Here is a 20272-nt window from a genome sequence, read left to right on the forward strand (position 1 = left end):
GTTCACTGATTAATTATATATTAAGAGTCCCTCACAAGAACTTGGTAGTTCTTTTGCTCTAATGTATTTTTTCTGGTTGGCCACTTGTATTGCTGCATTTCGTAGCTTAGGAACATGGAAGGCCCTAGTAAGCCCTCACAAGTACGTGCCATGTCAAAAACAAGAAGAAAAGAACAAATTAATGATAATTTGCCGGATTGGAGGGTAAAAGGCCGGTCGACAAAAGACGGAAACAAGGAAAAAAGCATTTCAAAATTAGGACCATTATTATATGCCAACTTTTCGCAAATTGCAATTGCTAATGACGTGATGGGGCCCACGCAGACCGTGTCCAGAGCATGTTAGTTTTCGAACACAACAAATCCAAGGCAAGGCAAGTTGGGGCGGGCACATTGTATTTTTCCCTCGTACGTGGCGGGCTCGCAGGTATCTCCGGATTCCGTTGGCCAATTGGCGCCAATCTCGGCGCCTAACATGAATTGAAGGAATCCCCCCCCGGCCCTCCATTTCATCCCCAGCGCGCGTTCACTACACCGCCCAAATTAGAAGAGTCTAATCAAATTAATTAGTCTGTAATACAATAATGGCGTTTTAAATCGATGCTCCGACTTGTCTAAAGCTGTAGGGGAGCATATTGGCGTCCGCTAATCGTTTTGTTGTCATGGCTCATAGCTGATTTAGCAACTGTTTTCTAGCTCAGCTCTGAACGCATTACTCACTTAACAAATTGATAAACCGAGCACGATTTGCATGATTGGCTTGATTAAATATAGTCAAATTAGATTACAATATAATTTTATAGAAATTGCAGTGCATTAATAATTGGTAAAATTGAGAAAAATCTAGATAAACCGAGCGTGATTCGCATAATCGACTTGATTAAATAAGTCGAAGTAGATCGGTTCGATTATAATATAATTTTTATAGAAAATTTGGTGCAACGATAATTAGTCAAATTGAGAAAAATCTAAATAAATACAAACCAATAAAGCCAATGTAAATTTAATCGAGTAATTATTAAGTTGACACAATCCATAAAAATAGGGCAAGCAAGTCTATATTAAATCATACAAGTTGAATAAGTCCTTTTTTTGAATCTTGTCAAACAAGTCAGACAAAGGGTTTATGACATTTTGCTTTTTGTTTGATTAAACTCTCGTGGCTCGTGCATCTTGACTTTTTTTTCACATTCAAAACTCTTGAACTTTCACAATATCAAAATATTGACACTTGAATGCATAAATTTCTTTTGTAATGGTTTGAAATTTGAATAACAATTTAGAGTTTGATGAGAAAGCAAAAAGATATTTCGAACTTTTACAGGTTCGAAATTATTACTTGGACGTAATCAACACCAACCCAAATTCGTGAATTTGGTGTCGTATCGGAATTTACCATCTTCATTTAGGCCGTTTGAAGTTTTCTATCAAACCTTAAATGCCTTAGTAAATCTAACAGCTGAAAGCATGAGATTTGAATGGCGTCATAATTTCTTCACATGAGGCGAGTTAACCTTTTTGCCCGACGTAATTTCGTACCCGACAGACAGCGACACGGGTCCTTAGGGACCCACCTTCCTTATCGAGCAAGCGTCGCGTGAATCACACGCGCTATGGAGGGCGCGTGATCAATGAAAAAATCCGGATTGGGACGCGGAAAGCGAAACCCTAACCACGTTCGGTTTCGCGCTCCATCCAAAAACAAACGAACCCAATGCAGTTACTGCACCAACGCCCGAATCCAAAACGGGGCCGCAACTTCACGTAAATTACGAACGTGCCACTCCTTCTTCTCGACCCCCTTTATATACCCTGCTTTCTTCGCGCTGCAGTTTAATTTGCCAAATTGAAAGCTCAACCCTCGCTCAAGAAAAAGAAAAAGAAAAAAAAGAGAACCTTTAAGCTTCTTCTTCTTCTTCTTCTTCTTCTTCACTGAGTTCCTTCCTTACTGGTGCAACAATGGCGTCCTCGTCGAGAAGCAGATCCAGGGGCCACCTCTGCTCCACGTTCCACGCCTCATCCCCGTCGATCGCTTGCTCCTCGTCCTCGGGCTTCGCTTCGTCGAGCTCGGGCTTCGCCGCGCGATCGTCCACCTTCTTCTCCCGCGGCGCCTCCCCGCCGCGCGTGCGGATGTCCGGGCAGCACTCGAGCCAGTCGTCCCCGTCCGTCCGCTTCTCGATCGACCGGCCCACGTCCCCCGGCCGCTCGATCTCCGTCAGGAACCACATCGGCGGCGGCGGGGCTAGGGCGTCGACCGTGCCGAACCAGAAGAAGACGTGCATGTGCTCTCCGACGACGCATCCCGGGTCGTTCCGGTGCTCGCTGCACAAGAACTCGAGATCCAACGCCCAGCATCACTCCGCGCCGTACAATTCGAGCAGGAGCTTGAATTTCAGGAGATCGGCGATGACGAATTCGCTGGTGAGGATTGGCGGAGTGGAAGGCGACCTGGTGAAGAGAGCGCTCGCTGCTTTGATTAGGCCTTCTTCGCATCAACTCAGGCGCCGAGCCGATTTCAAGCCGAGGCCGAGCCGGCTGTCGACCATGTCCAGAGCCGAGGATTCCTGAATCTTTTTTTCCCAGTGGATCGAAGCGAAAAAATTTTCTAATCTTTTTTGGCATTGAGTCTGTGGCAGAAAGTAACCGACGTAAGGGTTTCTGCTAGTTTTTTTCTTTTTTTATATTGAATTCGATCCCGTATTAGAGGGGATCAAATCAGTAAAGATCGCGGCTTTTTGCTGTAAATAGACGAGAACATGGCGAGTTTTTGGTGTTAATGTGAAGGGACGACGAAAAGAAATTGTCCCTTTTACTTTCACTGGTCCGTAGAGATATTGAATACAAACTGTGACGATTCATCGGAGTTGATTTAGCCGCTGATCTGCACGTAAAGATGGTATCGGGGTAAGACATTGTTGCGCTGTACATATACTGTCGCGTGTGTTTCTGTAAAGGACGAGACTGCAATCTCGTTCTTGAACTGATACTACATTGAAAACCGGAAACAGAGTGTGAGATCTTCGATGTTGTAATTACAGAACAAGGGGCAATTTTCCTTTGGTTTTTTGACCTTGGATAGTCCTCTCTAATGAAATTCAATTGGGTTTAGTTTAAAAGTGCGTTCTCGGTTAAGCGTGAGAAATATTCGTTAACGAGATCTAAGTATCTAACACTCCGTCAGGGAAGTTCCTGTACCTGTTCCAGCAGAGGGGGACAATCTTGCAGGTTTGTTTGAGAAAGTGGATGGCCGTGTTAATCCGGGGGGACATGGCTACACAGATGACATTAAATTAGGGGCTTTGCCTTGTGCTTTGTGTCTTCTGACATATGCTTTTGTAACAAGAGAATCGGCCTCATGACGACCCTATTCATAGCATTACATTGACGAATAAGCCTGTCTGGGAAAAAATCTGCACCGGACCAAGTTGAAATCAGGCTCTACCATAGCCGTCCCATTTCACCTCCCTCTGGATTCCACTGCCTAAAGAATTCGCCTTGGATTGACTGATTGTGGTCTCATGATCTTGTGCATGATTTGATCAGATGGCCATCTTTATTAGCACGAGATGGTAAAGAATAAACTTCTGCTTTTGCAGACGTAAAGAAAGAAAATTCAGGAGATTTCAACTGCAATCCATGCTTGAATCTGAGATATTGTTCATGAGAGATGATTAATTTTGAATGTTGGGAGGTTTTTAAGAATTTCTGTAACAGTTTAGGACATTGGGGGTGAGTGGTTCCAGGTTTCTTACAGGTTCCACCTGGAACCTAGAACTTACCCTCGGATATAGGTTTTAGGGTCTAACAGGTTCTTTTTTTTACTTTCATGTTTAGTTAAACAAAACGAAAATGAACGTAACAATATTGAACAAGCTTATCATTCACCAAAGAGAATATAAAAGACTAGTTTTCCTGGCATTACGGTACAAATAAATACAATCAAAATGAGAATTCATTGCGTAAATCGATACTAGAGGTGAGCGGTTTCATATTTCATATAGGTTTCACCTGGAACCCACCCATGATAATAGGTTCATCAATTTTTGGAACTTGGAACCTACTATATCACAGGTTTGAGGGTCGGTTATAGGGTCTACCTAGGTTCCACCTGTATCATTAATTGGACAATTGTAGTGAATCATCATCTTTAATGATCACCACTTGTTGTTATGATCCACTAACCACAACTTTTATTTAAACACACGAAAAATATAAAACATTAACAAGTCATAAAATGAAAGCTCAGACTAGTGGTTCTAGATTATACACTCATCATCTAACGCCGTAAAACACCACAATTGCAAGTTCCAGGTTCGAGATTCTAGGTACCACCGTCAAAATAGGTTCTCCAATTTTTAGAACCTGGAATCTACTCTACATACCTTGTAACTTGGAACCTACAGGTTCCCACCAGTCAGGTTCTCAGGTTTCGGGTTCTATCCCGGAACCGTGCTCGCCCCTAACAAACATCAAACCGTAGATAAAAGTTTGAAGGTGAAACTAATAGCGACTTTGCTGTATGTACAGCACAACTTCACTAGTGAGATGGGCACTTTCATTTTTCAGTTCGCACCACTTGACATGAGCCCAAATTGACTATGTTCTGTATTGAGACATCAGAAATGAATCGGGCCTATACATTTGAAGGCCCTGAAGAGCATTCCTTTCGTTACTAGAATTATGTCATCCCTGTTCAATTTCTCAAGAGACCCTCAGCTTCTACAAAGACAACTTAATTTAAGTGCATCGTGTTTATTAGATTCGCCATCCCACGAAAAGAGGGTGCGCTTATACGAGCACTTTCCACAACACAGATGTTTGGTGCAGTAATTGACTCTGTTCAATATTGTGTACCGCAGATTTAGCAACAAAAAAAAAATATTGTGTACCGCAGCCGACCGTGTTTCCGAAACAAAGATATCTGTGGTCCTAAAGTAAAGTTAACGCGTCGGAGAAAGTAAAAGATCTGTTAGAAGACTACATGGTTTGCTGTGCAGTGAAGAGTAAGTATGTCCATTTGGACAAGCTATAGCTATGCTCCGTTAATAGGACATGGATTGCAAAGCAGCCTGCACTTTTTATTCTGAGCTTGGATTCGCTTTTGTAGGCTTTCTGTTATGGCCAAACCCACATTGGCTCTTTGTCATAGAGAGAGAAACTATAAGTCCACATCCCAATGCAAGCATCTGAATGGAAGTATTTATGTTAAGTAGCTGTATTTTGGTATTCTGTAGCCGATAAATAGAAGATTATTCCGGTTTGTTTGGTTTGTTGTTTAGAATCCTCTAACGACGCGGTCCGAGGAGGGTGGGCAGTGGTCACCGGGGCTTGAGGGCCTGGACAAGGAGCAGCTTCTGACAGGCTTTGAGCAAATTGTACATTGAACAAGGGGAGAGCGATTTTGATATATGTGTGTGTGTGTGAAAACTGGAATTCATTCACGGAGGCGCTTTTTGATGTAATAGCAATACTTAGTTTTGAAACTCCAAAGTTAAGCGTGCTCAGGTGGAAGCACCCCTATGATGGGTGACCTCGTGGGAAGGTGCCCATTTGTACGCCAAAGGATAAAACTATGAGGCTCGGTAAGGGACATGTCAAAACGGACAATACTTCGGTGAGTTAATCTAGGGATGTCACATTATAAGGCAACCTAATCTTAATAGGGAACCATATTCCTAACAATAAAAAAACTACGCTATAATCACATATTTACTCCCCGATTTTCAATCAATTATGTTCTTCCTAGTTAATTAACTCGAGTATAATGCAATAACAAGCAGGGACTGTCTTTTGAAGGGCTCAAGCTCAAACCAATTTAGTATTATGTGCCACACAAGGCTATGTCCTTATTACCACTATTATGCCAATTCGAATATAGAACTAATAGGGGATGCAGAAATTGGAGAAAACTTGGCATCATCTGAAACTCAGAACTTTGCAGTGAGAAAGCATGACAAATCACCTACTGCTCTGTTCTGTCTTGCACATAGCTAGCGATATGATTTACACATAAAAAGCAGGGGAGACAATCTGATAGCTGATACAGAAGCTTAAATGATGAATTATGTGCACTCCCTCACGACCCCTGCACTCGAGAGAGAGAGAGAGAGAACACAAGGGATGTGAGCAAGCTAATCTGAAACACACAGGAACACACTATTAATTACCGAGACTCCTTTTTGGTGGAAGAACCAAAACCCATCTCTCACCAACTATATTAACATAAAACCCATCTTCAAAAGAGGGAAAAGTAATAGAAACATTGAATTTACCAAAATCTGCAAGACCTTCATGTCGGTTTCAAATCTTGGAACATTGTATCCCACCTGATCTCCTCAACACCATTTGACCAATACCCATCATCGACATCCGCTTTGTCCTCTTTGCTGAATGCATAGACCACTGGATAATCAATTGAGGCACTTCCATTTGTGAGAAGCAGCCTTGGTGGCTTACTATTAGCATTGACCAAAGTCTGCTTCCTATTTCTCTTCAACATCGCACCTCTCCATTTAGTGCTGTAAGTAGGCCTTGGAACCACAACAAGTGCTGATTTCTCCTGATGAACCCATGTGCGGACGTACTTGGTTAGATACCTCTTGGTCCTCTTGATCGCTGCAAGGAACCTCGAGATGGGCCGCGGCGAGAATCTTGATGACGACCCTTTGTCTTTCCTTGCAATCTTGAGGATTTCGAGCCTGTGCTTGGCTATGGAGATTCCCATGCTCTGTAGGAACTCATGGTCGAAGTAGCTTATGTCTTCTTCTTCCAGCTCGTTGTTGGCAAAAGCAAGGCCGTACTCATATACAAGTGAAGGGTCAAGGCCTGTTTTGGATAGCCAAGAGAACCAGTCCATGGCTGATATGAGCAAAAGAGAAACAAGGGCTAATGTTACTGGAAAGGCTGCTATATAGTAGAGAACCGGCAGGGGAGGGGGTGAATTTGCTGGGGAGTTCCGATCATTTGTTTTTTGAGGAATAGATTTGGTTTTATTGATTGAATTTGGATATTAGTTGAGACTTGAGAGTGACTTGAGAAAAAGAAAAGTGTGTGGGGTATTGTTCATAGTCATGTTCCCTCCAAAAACAGGTCATGTGTTGTCAAACTCCTTAGGAGTGAGGCCTACGAAAATCCTCACTGAAATCCAATTGCCCATCAATTATGGCAATGTGAAAAGAAAGGATCAAAAGAGCAAAAGAACAACTTGGTGGGTCTCCCCAATTATACTAGCTTGTCTCATGGATATTTCCGGGTATGTGTGGACTGAATGGGCTGAAGACTTCAAATTATGACCCGCCAAATGGGTGTGACTTGTCTGAGGGGTATATTTAGTATTTGCAGATATTACTTCAATGTGTCAATACCCGTCTGTCTGTGTCTCATGATGTTCAGTCTAAATTTTAACACAAGTGCAGGGCATATTCACTTCTGAATCAGCCTGAATACCGAATATTAAATCTCGAACTTGTTAGCCACGCATGCAATTATTGTCAGCAGAGAGATAAGCTTTCTTCTTTTCTTAATTCGACCCTCGATATATATCCAGGTTCAAGGTACCCTTTTCTGCTACCAAGCTTTTGTCAAGAGTCATTGGGTATTTCGAGTATGATTGATTCATGAAGAAGTTTGGAGATGTGTCAGGCATATTGGTCACCGACCAATTTGTGGAAGCTTTTTTTTCTTTTGCAAAGATTGATATCGGCCCCGGATTGACTCTTTTTGTAGATTGAGAATCTACTTTCTGAAAGGGAATGGAAGGTTGAGAATAATTAGGATAATAGTATAATGCAACGGGGTTTGTTTTAAATAGGAGGATTATTGCATCAGTTCATATCAGTTCCACCATCACTAGCACTAACTACTCGTACTCAGGAGACTTTTCTAAATCAGTGGCCTGTGAATTTAGAATACGTATTCAACTGCACAATATTGATATTGGTGTGTTGATCTGTCTATTATGGGCGAGTCATCCGTACTTTAATAATTATTCTTTCCATAGTATAATAAGAAACCATAAAAAGAAAAGGCTGAGCATGGCTTGTACTCGGTCAAAAGTTGATAAAGAACTTGCCGTCTACAACTTTTTTGAGGCTGAAATACTTGACCATGTCTTTGGAAATTTCCGAGAAAACCCAGTTTTGATTAAGACTTTCCAAGCGTCTGGTCTTTGTTAATCTATTCTCAGTTTCGACTCCGACAAATCCTTGTCTAGAAAAAGCTCGTGAGGCAGTAAAGGCATCGCTAACGGCGGTAGGCAGCAGCAGCAACAACAAGAGTATTCCTTTATGAACATCTTTCAATTTAAAGATACTCAGATGGGTTTGAATGGAACAGGACTAACTAGACCAGTAACACTAGCATAGCCTTAGCATTGCTAGTATCGACTTGATGGACTAAAACCGAGTACACATCTTCAATCAACTTGAAGCCTACACTGAATTATGCGGAAACGTATAGGCATCTCATCAAATTAATGATTCCTAACTAGTATCAACCGTCGTATTTGTGATAACCCAAGTCTAAATGATGTCTTCTTCTCTTTGTCAGAATCTCAAGCACTTGCTTTATCTCAATACTGAAGATTGATGGGGATTTTGTTTTGGTCCCTTGTTTCTTTTTGTTCTTATATAATTGTAGCAAGCTGTCAGTCAATTCTATACTCCATTACTAACTGCTTTTGTCACTTGGAAGCATCGAAGCCCCGTGCCCTTTGTCCTCAATTTTGCCTACAGGCATTCACATGGCTCTATCAACTTAGGTTTTGGACTTTAAAAGGGCCTTCACGTGACTAGACCCTCATGGTACTATTCCCATGTGAAGAGCTGCGTCCTCTTCAACACATTTATTGCGTCCCTTTTATAATTGGAGTCTTATCCAAAGCAAGTAAATGGGACAATTCGCGCGCATCGCCCCGTGTTGTTAAAAGAGAGAAAACTAGACGTGAACAAAACCCCAAATCGATTCTTCGAAGAGAAAAGCTTTTGCCCCGACAATCTCATCCTCATGGATCGAGTCAGACATCTTCACAAACTAATCGCATCCATGACATCAATGACATAAACTTTTGTAGGTTTTTCTGTCAGCCCGACGAGTAAATGAGTCTACTTGTCTATTCCTTCGTCCGACCAAAACCAAGATTGACGTCTTCACATTTGAAAATGAGTAGCCATATGAGAGTCCACCACGTATGCAAAAAGCTGAAAAGATCCACGAGAGGTTGAGTTTGGGCGTAATGACCGGTGCAGCAAGCCAACAACTCCGACATAATAATCTTTGTATCAGTGTCTATTTGCTTTTTCCCTTTCCTGTGGTACGTGTTAAATTATTTATCATCGTTTGACTCCACGGTGGAGACATACTACTAACTTTTTAAACAAAGATAAAATGAAATAAAAAATAAAATGCTCGAGGAAATACTAGTGATATCGGTGAGAGTAATCATCACCATGACTGTGCAAAGAGTTCTTTAGTGGGAGCAATCACCATCCCAACCAAACCAACTCCGATAATTCTAACTGAACAATGCGTGGAAGTTGTTAACGGTCATTATAAAGATCGTTTTCTCTAGCATTTGCCCACCACCCCCCCCCCCCCCCCCCTCCCAATGCATGCGTGTGTGAAATTAAGTAAGATTCAGAAATTTGTATATGATCATTACAGAGATTTGAGATGAAAGTGGAATAATAATTGACATTAAAACATCATCTCTTCCAGCCCTTAAAACTCACAAAAGAAGCAATCTGATCTCTTGGGCATGCCGTGAGCCATATATATCATGCCAGGGACTGGATCAGTGTGTCACTTTCATTCATCCTGCTTGAGAATCAGTCATGATATGGATACGGAGGAATGCAATAGTAGCTGAGATACTCTCTGGTGTGATATGAATACGAAGGATGAACCTTCCACGATCAAACGGAACAATGTAGGTAAATTTTATTCACTTAGTCTCTCAGTTATGCGAACTAGTTATTCATAGCTCTTCCGCAATGGTGCTTTGAAACGTTTAAGATCCGAATCATGGAAACGAAACGCCCCACAAGTTTCCTCGTCTTTCCCGAGGGCGTCAGTTTGAAGCCACGGGGATCACTAACTTGAAAGAACAGGACTTCAGGATCCAATCGTCTGGCTCATTCATTTCCAGCGAACCTTCAAGAGCGTCCATTGCTGTACCTGTGCGTACGAAATACAAACAGCATATGATTTGCCTACGGCAAGTCCACGTCAGGGAATGACCGGACCACTCAGTGACGGGCGCATATCATTTAAGTGAAGCTCACGAGTGACATTGTAACTCCACTATGTCGCCGACTCGATGTTAGCTTTTGCCAAAAAGCCAACAAATCTTGGCATCCTTACTGGATTTTAGACGTACATCATTCAAAGGCAATGAAGCATCATGGGCATTTAAGGATGTTGAAGACTGCTCTTTAAACAGTTTTCATAAGGAAATAATACCAGATAATCACATAACAACGTCTCTTGGAAAGAGCGTTAAAAACCCACGCTTAGGAAGCTTATCTACATTTCCTTTCGCACAGGAACATAGTAGTGCAAAAGAAAGCTTCACGTGGAGCATAGATAACCTAGAAGCATCCCACACAAGCCTTGAGGTACTCAAGCCACGCATGAGTCCAACTCCGGCCTGCAAATATTTACAGTTTCCTGGCGGTCCCTCGCCACCAATGTATCACAATCCCATATTTACATCATCATCCTTCCACTTCACAGCAATTATCTACAAGGAAGAGAGCTATTCAGGTCGGAAGCTTACGAGGTTGGGGAGATCAGTTGATTGAAGCTTCTTGATGTCAACCCCAGTCAACTTGCAACTCTCCAATGTCAGTGACCTTAAATTCTTCAGTGTCTTCAGATGCCGCAGTCCAGCACTTGTCACGCGAGAATTAGACACATTCAACGACACTAGTCCAGTCAATCCTGCAATCACACAAAAACATTATTAATAGAGTGTGGAGAATCAACTCAACATATCATCCAAGGATATATTTGAGTTGCAGTATCCCACTCTCGCCTAACTATGATCCATAGAACCACAGATTTATCTCAGAGAAGCTAAAATAAGTCCATGTATATGTAACTCAGCAAGCATATTTCTCCCAATAAAAAATTATTGACCAGAATAAACTCAATCTACTAGCATATACCAGTTTCAATTGAAATTTCAGTAAATAATGTTCACTTCACTTCCACTGAATTCTAGATTCTACCATATCCCTTAAAATACTACGCCACTATTACAGTTTTTACTCGTTTCTAAAACTTGCGATTTATTAACTTACAGCCGATAGTTCTATGCACAAAGCACATTCAAAGCTCAACTGAGCACAAAGGTCGTGTTATTCAAGTTAATGGACATTAAATCTGGATGATCTCGAGTTTATATTCTTTTCACAAAGCAGGGGTCAGGGAGTACCAGAAACCAATTCCAGGGTCTTGTCCGTCAAATTGCAGTTCTGCGATAAGTTTAGGAGAGTGAGAGAAGAAAGATCTTTGATATTCTTCATGCCTGCATCAGTCAATCCCCCACCACATATTTCCAGGGACTGGAGTTTCTTTAAGTCTGAGTCAATAAGCACAAATGGCAAGGTATCACAAACTATGTAGAAGTATCAGTCAACACTCAAAATAGCATCCATTGACCAGAATATACACAGGAAAGGTCCATGACGTAGCAAGGAAGTTGAGCTGTTGATACCCAGAATGCATAGATTCTAATACATTTAATTAAATCTGTTTATAGATAAGGTTTCCCAATCAGCGGCATGACAAACACTACTGCTCAAATTTGAGGTATCTGTTTCATAATTAGAACCATCTTCACTATCAATATTTCTCAAGTATCATGGTTCACAGGTCCATATATGCATGCCAGTATCACAGCATGACCATAATTGCATGCTTTATTTAAAAAAAAGAAGTGCTTCTACCAGATTGTGTTTTTACTACCAGATAAGTTCATCATACACACTTGGTAAGGAAAAAGAAGAAACCCCACAATTAGATAGGAACATACTTCGCAGGTAGGTGGTTCCAGAATCAGTGATGCGAGCTCCAAAAAGATCGAGGTGAGTCAATCCAGTCAAACCTGCATTAGTAAACTCAATGACATAGAAATCAGTAAACCATAGAAATCGTGAAGTGTCGTACAAATCATGGTTCAGCAAGTTCAGAAGGACAAAGCAATTCTTGAAAAGCTTGGAAAAATATAGGCTGTTAAGACAACTCCGTCTGTCCAAAGTATAATTAGCTAAAGGTAAAACAGCAAGTACAATGCAAAGCAGCAGTCAGAACAAGCGAATGCACGTTTATAACAAACAATTAAACACATACACCCGCGCTAGCTCTTCACAGTTTACTCAGTAGATTGTTTAGCAAGATACAGAGTCCAAGCAATCACAACCCCCAACCCATAGACAACATCTATCCTATAAAATAATCCAAACTTGGCTCAAGGAGAATTAAATAAAGTCTAACATTAGAATAGTAAAAAAAACTTGCCAGTAAGGGCAGCAAGTCCAGCGTCCGTGATTTGGCGAGCATCCAAATTAAGTGATGTAAGGGCAGAAAGTCCAGAAAGTTTTCTTAAACCTCCATCCGTAACTGCAGTGAAGGACAAATTGATGCTCTCTAGATTGGTCAGACCTACACAAGGAAGATATACAAATTTGACGTGAGTAAACTTCAAGTAAATTAACTATAATGAATTTCTAATATTCAACAGCAACCAGAGAAGAAATCACCTCATCCGTCATAATGAATTGTAATAAATTAATCGGCGGTACCTGATTTTTTTTGCAAGACAGACCATGGAGAAAGCACGAGCATTTTCATGGGTAGAAAGACTAAGAATGACAAACTTATATAATAAAGCACTTCGATCAGTCAAGAGATCAGGGTCAGGAACCTAAGGCCTAAGTAGAGATGCAAAATGACGCAGCATCCTAGTGAAACACCTTAAACTTCAAGTCATTGTTGTTAGGGAGATGTGAATTGCAGGCCTCACAAATGAAGAACGCTCCATAATAAAGCTTATTTCAATCTCAGTTCAAATAGGCTAAATTTTATTGCCCCTCCTAAATCCAAACAAACTAGATTTAGTTCAAATTTGACCATTGCCCTATATGGAAGGATACAGGGGAAATGAATAGTCTCTCTTAATTTATGGAATGATTAGCTCCACTTTCAAAGAAACAGTCAACAATAATGCCTAAAAGGCACAAGCTGACCTCTTCCATTGTTCTTATATGCCAAAAAAACAAAATAACTCTACCGATAAGAGCACAAAAAAGAATGAAAATCCAACAAGAGAAAAAATTCAGTAAGACAAAGTTGAGATTGTTATCTTTTAATTTCCTAGAATACATAAGCAACTGAGACAGATCAGAAAAAGAATGCTCAATACAATCATGCAACACTAAAGAAAATGTACAAAGTACTCAGACAAGTCATCTATTATACACGACCCCAAAAAAAAAAAAAAGTCATCTATCATTTATCAAATTGACTTCAGATATAGGCAATTGCCTCACCTGACAGATGATGGAGCCCATTGCTCCCGACCTCAGTATCGGACAACTCCAAGCATTTCAAACGCCTAAGGTCTACAGAAACACAATTCACAGTGCAAAGTTCAGCAACGAGGCTTTTCATAAAAGCATGAACAGAAAGTACAACAAAAAGGACATACATGAAATACCAGGTTAAGAAGGGTAAATGAATAAAATTCAACATTGATTTCAATTATACATGAACCGAAGCAATCCAAATGAGATTAAGGAACTTTGGGGCTTTAACTCTACATCATCCAGCATAAAGATGTATATGCAATGCAATAGAAACAAAAAAATCACAGGTTGAATGATTAAACCAGGATAAAAGTGTATTATCACTTCAATAAAAACAATAAATCACAGGTTGAATGATTAAACCAGAATAAAGATGTATGTCACTCCAATATGGTGAACGCTATCCCTAAACATGACACATGAAATTGAACGACACTGACTTTTGTTGAACTGCTTATCCTATTTTGAAGGAAGTGGGGTTTTGGTGGTGGTTTTTTTTTTTTTTTTGGTTGGGGGGGGGGGTGGGTGTTCACTCCTGGGGATTCTATGAGACCGCCAAGGCAACTGTGCCAGTGAAGTTCACTTCAGTAATGCAGAGATTTCGAGGGAAAAAGAGCATAAAAAAATATCTACCTGCCAAATTAACCAGACCTCCATCACCGATTCTGCAAGAATCTAAGTTCAAGCTCTCCAAATTTCTCAACCCTGCTTTAGCAAAATAAATTATTAGATGTAGTGTACAGACCACATAAGAACCTATGCTAACTGCAGAAGACAAACTTTTTTAGCAAGTAAAAGATAAAAACGGCTTTAAATACAGAGCATAATCAGAATACTATCTAATAAAAACAGTATACAGTACATAACAGACAAAAGTAGTGGCAACTCTACAAATGAAATTGCCCTATAACACTACCATAATGTACATTGACCACAAACTTTAAGTCTTTACGTGCAGCTTTTGAACAAGAGACTGCAAAAATACGATAATTCCCAATCAAAGCTAAAAGACAGCATTAAACAAACAAGAATGATCTCCACACATGGTCAGCCACTAATGTAAGAGATTTCGCATATACATCTCTTATACCAGCAACACTGATAGAGATTTCTAGAAAAAAACTTCACACTTTTGAATTGTACAAAGGGAAATGAAGTACCTCTCAGGTGCACCAAGCAAGCATCTGTGATATCATTGAAACCCAAGCTCAACACCTTCAAATTACCAAGTCCTGTGCAGGCAGCAAATGCGGTTACAAAGCGTTCAATATAACTGGCAACGTCATGTAACCAAAATGATGACTCCATGCAACTTACGGGAAAACTTGCCACATCCCTCATCAGTGAGACGGCATCTGTTAAGATTCAGATATAAGAGGGCTGAGAGAGCTGCATGAAAAGAGGCGGTCAGCTTAAAAAGAAAAAAGAAAAAATGAAACGATACTCAGAAGCAGAGAAAGTCCAAATGCAAGGTTTATTATTAGTATGTAAGTTAACCTGTCTGAACTGGGGAATACCTAAAGATGAGTTGAGGACCACTTTGATCATCAAGATTATTAGCTATGGCCAAAACCAACCAGCAAAAATTCGGAAAAAGAAAAGGAATGCTTATTTTCTTCCATATCGTTTACACACTGTTTAACATTTCAATAAAATAAGAAGCATAACCTACCCGATACGAATATTAGTTTTTTTTAATAGATCATCCTTTACCATTCTCATTATAAAAGTCACGCAGCAGTCTCCAGTTTCTTGTAGGGCCATGGGAAATCCATATCCATCCACATCATCCTCTCTCCCTAATGAGTAATTATGATTGGTAAAATTACAGAATTGATAAACTGCAAACCTGCCAAGGAGTCCAAACACGCTGCAGTAACAGGACATCCCTCCAAGTTCAATATAGAAAGCTTATGGAGGCCTGCAATCATAAAATAATCATTGTATGACTTGGGTGTACAGGCGAGGAGGCTCAGCAATAGGAGTACATTAATTAAAGACGGAAGCCAAAGAATACATTAATTAAAGACTGAAGCCAAAGAAGATAGCTCCACAAATAAATTCAGGTAGCTATATGTAAGCAAAAATATCTAGTTAAATCAGAAATATCAACAACTTCTTTGGAGATAAAAACACTGGTTTCAACAAACTTAAAAAAGAAATTATGCTTGAAAATGCAATGGAAAGAAGATTTTGCATTATTTCTCCATTGACAAAATGAATTTTACAAACATTGCCAGAAACCAATCAGTCATGGCTAGCCATGCTTGGCCTAAAAATAACAGACTGAATTTTCCATAAATCCATCCTCAATTCTATACGTTCCATCTTTTCAATCAGTCATTGAGAGCTCTGCACATCTATATTATGTTAAGACATCAGTAAACACAGTGAATTTTGAAGTTGCTCCTCAGGAACCAAAGTCGCATACCGCAGCCTACATACCCTTTGCCTCTGAATAGAGCTTGTAGGTACATCCAAGCATGTAAATATGCTATATCAGCTACCACTCACAACTATGCGAAAAGCACCGGATCTTCTCCAATACAACCAGGTGCAAGGGTGGTTATACGTAAAAGTCAAAAAGTAGGAAGAAGTGGTTTGAATGTGTAACCCAACGCATGCATTGCATATGATTATGCTAAAGCATATAACAGAACTTCATGCTGACGCTTTACTCTTCACATACACTAGATTTGGTCATCAGTTAATTCCATCTGATTAACCAGAATTACCTTTAAGATGCATGATCCCATGATCTGTGATCTTACTGCAAGAAACTTGCAACGATTTCAAGTTTGTAAGGCCTGAAATGTCAGAGACAATTAAGAAGAATTAGTGAAGCACTTCCGCATAATTGCGATAATCTAATGCACGTGTATCACAGTACACATCCATATATGCAATCCAACTCCAAGTTCTTTCTTCTTTGATTTCAAAATTTCAAAATTGACTCATGCGATTATTACGCAACACACACAAAAGGAGAAAGGAACTGTACATAATCGAAAGGGAGACCAATGAGGGTTCACAGCCCATTGAAAATATCAGAGAATAATTTACCATATTATGACAAACAAATCAAAATTAGCTGAACTAGCTATAAAAGTGACCGACCACTATGATTTCAACACAAGGAAGACCTTCACCCAAGTACTAACAGTAACAACATATATAGACATTTCTACAAAACATAAGTACCAGAGAGTGGCCTCATATCAGCATCTGTTATTGAATTGCACCACTTGATATTAAGGGACTCTAACTTCGATAGACCTGCAAGACATTTACCATAGGAACAAGAAAGATGAGAAAAAGAATAGGTCGAATCACATCATGCTTATTCTGAGAAGTCATCAATGATATTCACACCAGACCCAATGAATACTTCAAGTGCACACCTTCAAGATAAATGAGTCCACCATGAATTTTTGGACATCTCTCCAAATCCAACTTCGCCAAATTAACTAAGCCAGCAAAGGCACTCATTCCCTGACTTGTAATTGCATCATTTCTCCTAAAACTTAGAGCAGTCAAGTTTGAGAGGCCTGCAGAATGAAAAGGGTGTCACATTTATCCATGGAGCAGGATCTCCAAGAACTTATATCATTGTGATGCAAGACCAAACCAGAAGGTCCAGGACACAGCCATCCACAGTGTACATTTAGCTGAACAATACCACTAAGAATTATTATTTCCTGGAATGTTCATTCTAAGACGAACTTCAAAGACACAAGCAACTAAAAAGACATGCGCATCAAATAGATTAATAGGCTACAAATGGTATTCATGGCAGTTTAGAAATCATGTGGCATTGAGCTATACTAGTCAAACCACGGAATCATGTTCATACAGTCAGTAGGCAAGTACCAGTTGTGCTTAGCATCCATATGGAACTAGTTGAGTCGCAAGCATGTTACGGTCCTTTGTTGGAACTCCATGGTCATGCATGTGAGATTTACCAGGGATGAGTCTTGAGATCTTCTCTAGATTATTTACTGCATTATGAATGTATCGCATAGAAAATAATACTTCACTTATTTTCATCAACTGTATTGCACTGCCAAGAACCATTTTTCCAGCTTCTATGGGGGCAAAAACAGTCTTCAAAGGACCAAAATAATAAGCATGGAAATTGAAAACAAACACCTAGAGAGAGGGAAACACTGCCAGGGCTTACCACTAAGGAGTTGCACTCCTCGATCTGATATCCGGTCACAGTAATTAAAATTCAAAGATTGAAGGTTTGCGCAATCTTTTAGAAGAGTTACTCCATTGTCAGAAACCTCAGATCCAGAAAGATCAACAGAAAGCAATGATGATCCTTGAGAAGAAATGACATTCAACCACTTGTCATCGACTCCAGGGAGCTCGCCCAAGTGCAAATCCTGTCAAATCCAGCAGAGAGACACATCAATTAGATATCACACGGCATAATAACATCAGCAGAGCAGGACCATTTAGGTATAAACCATGCGGGCCGCATTGTAAGGCATTACCTGGAGAGCACAATCTCGAAATGCTTCGAGAGAAACATCGGTCAGACGCCGAGAAAAGACCAATTCATTGAAGATAAGCTGAGTAATATCCCTTGGTAGCATTGAGAAGGTCCCATACTTTCCAATATCCTGTCGGGAGAGAAATATGTGAAGGGAAGGGAAGGGAACGAAAAAATGTGGAAGGGCACATGAATTGGGCCAACGGAGGAAGCCGCGTTCCACGTCAAAAAATGCGAATTGAAAGTACCTCAGTTATCTTCTGGACACATAAGTCCATAAGAGACGGGCATTTTCCTCTGTCATGCTGCGTATCACTGAAGGAACGAGAAAATGAAGTTAACAGCCACTTTGAACTCGCACTCTTGGAATATCTACCAGATACACCTCCGTGCAGGACATCTTCATCGTCCTGTTGATTCCTCTTCCTAGAACAAGCTCCCCCCATTGAGGAAATTCTCCGCGTCAATACAACATAAGCCTCATGAATAATAGAGCACAGTGCTACCGCAATCCGTTGTATCGCCCAAAATGAAAAGGCATTTATTATCCCCTGTAGAGTATAAAAGAGACATCACAGCATGACAAGTCAGCCCAAACAATCAGCTCACAGCAATTGTCCTGAGAATTATCAGGCGCCAACAATGAAGTATTCAACCATGAAATAAAACGGCCCGTCGCTCAGAACAACAAAATGCAGCGGACATGCCCCTCAAGAAAAGCTGCATTTTATTACATGAACACCCATCACATGTACCAACTTGCAATGACCATATAAGGAGAAAATGAACGTTCAGCTTGTGATAGTGGCAGTCCAAGAGCGCATAGTCCCTGAAAGGAAAACTACTGCAAAGACTCGATCTCATCACTCTCTTCAAGGCCACATATAGGATCAATACGAGGGGAAATGAAAGATTACCCCCTTTTTTTTTTTTAACAAGGAAATGAATGATTACTCTGCTTGTATTGGCATGCATTCTTAGTAAGTTACATAAAACTCCCAAATAGAGGGCTCGGCCAAACAGGGGCAAAGGAAAGAAGAGACCAAATAACCATTCCCAGTCTGACCAATAGACATTGGGAAAAAAGGTGAAGTTCCAAAACAAACCCATCGACTGCAAATTTTGCATATGCATACGCGGATTACACAGATATAACAGAATCTCCCTCCGCAGCATAAACCCTGGATAAACCAGAACCCTTTTTCTTCTTCTTTTTCAAATACCACTAAAAGGGGGAGCCATAAAGCAAATTGGCCTCGGTGAGGTGAATCAAAATCGCCTTTCTTTTTTCATTTTTACCGGCTAACGAGGCACTTACACCGTTTTGCCGGCATCTCAAACTTTTTCCACGACTTTAACTCGTGAGGAGGAGCGACTTTTGGGAAGAAAGGAACGAAAAGTCGTTCGCAACCGCGGAAGAAATTCGAGTGAAAAGAACACGAAGGCGGCCAAGCGAGCGCCCAAAAAAGCCAGTTTGAACTAAGGTAAAGCAGCACAGCGTAAAAAACGATAAAGCAAACAAACAGAGAAGTCGAAATTTATTAAAAAGCCAAAAAGAAGAAGAAGACAACGATAAACTCACGATCATCTAAGGCTGCAATGGAACCATAAAACAAGAAACAAAAAAAGAACACGTCCTCACTATACGGCAAAATCTGCTCCTTCGATCATGGTTCTCCGACACCTCAATCCTCCAAACCGCGACGAAAGAGAGCATCGCCGGCGTCATCCTACGCTAAAACTACACCTTTCGAACAAGCGAAGTGAGAGAGAAAAGAGAAAGAGATAGAGCATCGCCATCGATCGATACCTCATCGCGATCACGATGATCGAACTCAGCGCCGGACCTCCATCGACGGCGAGAGAGAGAGGAAGAGAGAGAGAGAGAGAGAGGAGGAGCTCGTCGAGAGAAGAGTGAGGGCTGAGGAAGAAGGGAAGTACCACCAACTGCGTATGCCCCAGTTCTCTAGCTTCGGGGGAGCTCCGAAGCAAAGGACGAGCGCCACGCGGAGCTCGGAACCAGTGCCAGTGAGGGAGTGGGGGCCAGGCTCGGAGTTCCGGAGATGGAGATAAGGGTGGGCGAGCCCGGGCCCCACATTCCGGGGGCATCGTTTTCGTCCCCGCCTTTGCTTTATCCACGGGGCTTACACGTGGGCCCCACAATCCTTCGCCCCTTGCCGGATTATGCA

The 20272-nt window shown here is 40.9% G+C and overlaps 3 protein-coding genes across 5 annotated transcripts; 1 reads left to right on the plus strand and 2 right to left on the minus strand.

Annotated features, from left to right (window-relative positions):
- The first annotated feature begins 1822 nt into the window (after positions 1-1822).
- On the plus strand, positions 1823-2871 carry LOC115689125 (uncharacterized). Its single transcript, XM_030615111.2, has one exon. It carries the CDS (start codon positions 1959-1961, stop codon positions 2565-2567), a length of 609 nt encoding a protein of 202 aa, XP_030470971.1. The 5' UTR covers positions 1823-1958; the 3' UTR covers positions 2568-2871.
- Positions 2872-5898: 3027 nt separating this feature from the next.
- LOC115689126 (uncharacterized) lies at positions 5899-7011 on the minus strand. The gene has a single exon (XM_030615112.2). The coding sequence runs from the start codon at positions 6853-6855 to the stop codon at positions 6289-6291; it is 567 nt and encodes a 188-aa protein (XP_030470972.1). The 5' UTR covers positions 6856-7011; the 3' UTR covers positions 5899-6288.
- Positions 7012-10423: 3412 nt separating this feature from the next.
- Positions 10424-20053, minus strand: LOC115689124 (EIN3-binding F-box protein 1). 3 transcript variants are annotated; one of them, XM_030615110.2, is made up of 16 exons: positions 19894-20053; positions 18332-18634; positions 18085-18213; positions 17766-17973; positions 16987-17133; positions 16787-16861; positions 16321-16392; positions 15435-15506; positions 14903-14974; positions 14746-14817; positions 14219-14290; positions 13550-13621; positions 12519-12662; positions 12034-12105; positions 11434-11580; positions 10424-10937 (listed from the first exon to the last, which is right to left on the minus strand). In XM_030615110.2, exons 2-16 carry the CDS (start codon positions 18527-18529, stop codon positions 10753-10755), a joined length of 1737 nt encoding a protein of 578 aa, XP_030470970.1. In that variant the 5' UTR covers positions 18530-18634; positions 19894-20053; the 3' UTR covers positions 10424-10752. The 3 variants fall into 3 exon arrangements, with proteins under 3 accessions (XP_030470970.1, XP_030470967.1, XP_030470968.1); XM_030615107.2 differs by lacking the exon at positions 19894-20053 and adding an exon at positions 19726-19851; XM_030615108.2 differs by lacking the exon at positions 19894-20053 and adding an exon at positions 19666-19777.
- Between the last annotated feature and the right edge of the window lie 219 nt (positions 20054-20272).

This window comes from Syzygium oleosum, unplaced genomic scaffold, assembly GCF_021117445.2.
Source record: "Syzygium oleosum isolate NSW1041296 unplaced genomic scaffold, Sole_v2.1 Sole_v2.20, whole genome shotgun sequence".
NCBI lineage: Eukaryota > Viridiplantae > Streptophyta > Magnoliopsida > Myrtales > Myrtaceae > Syzygium > Syzygium oleosum.

Excerpts from the sequence above, each read along its gene's own strand:
- LOC115689125 (XM_030615111.2), top strand. The coding sequence starts at position 1,959 with ATGGCGTCCTCGTCGAGAAGCAGATCCAGGGGCCACCTCTGCTCCACG.
- LOC115689126 (XM_030615112.2), bottom strand. The coding sequence starts at position 6,855 with ATGGACTGGTTCTCTTGGCTATCCAAAACAGGCCTTGACCCTTCACTT.
- LOC115689124 (XM_030615107.2), bottom strand. The coding sequence starts at position 19,812 with ATGACGCCGGCGATGCTCTCTTTCGTCGCGGTTTGGAGGATTGAGGTG. Across the intron at positions 14,291-14,745 it reads TTGCTTGGTGCACCTGAGAG|GGTTGAGAAATTTGGAGAGC; the intron begins GTACTTCATTTC and ends TTGCTAAAGCAG. Across the intron at positions 12,106-12,518 it reads TGGACTTGCTGCCCTTACTG|GTTTGACTGGATTGACTCAC; the intron begins GCAAGTTTTTTT and ends TTACTAATGCAG.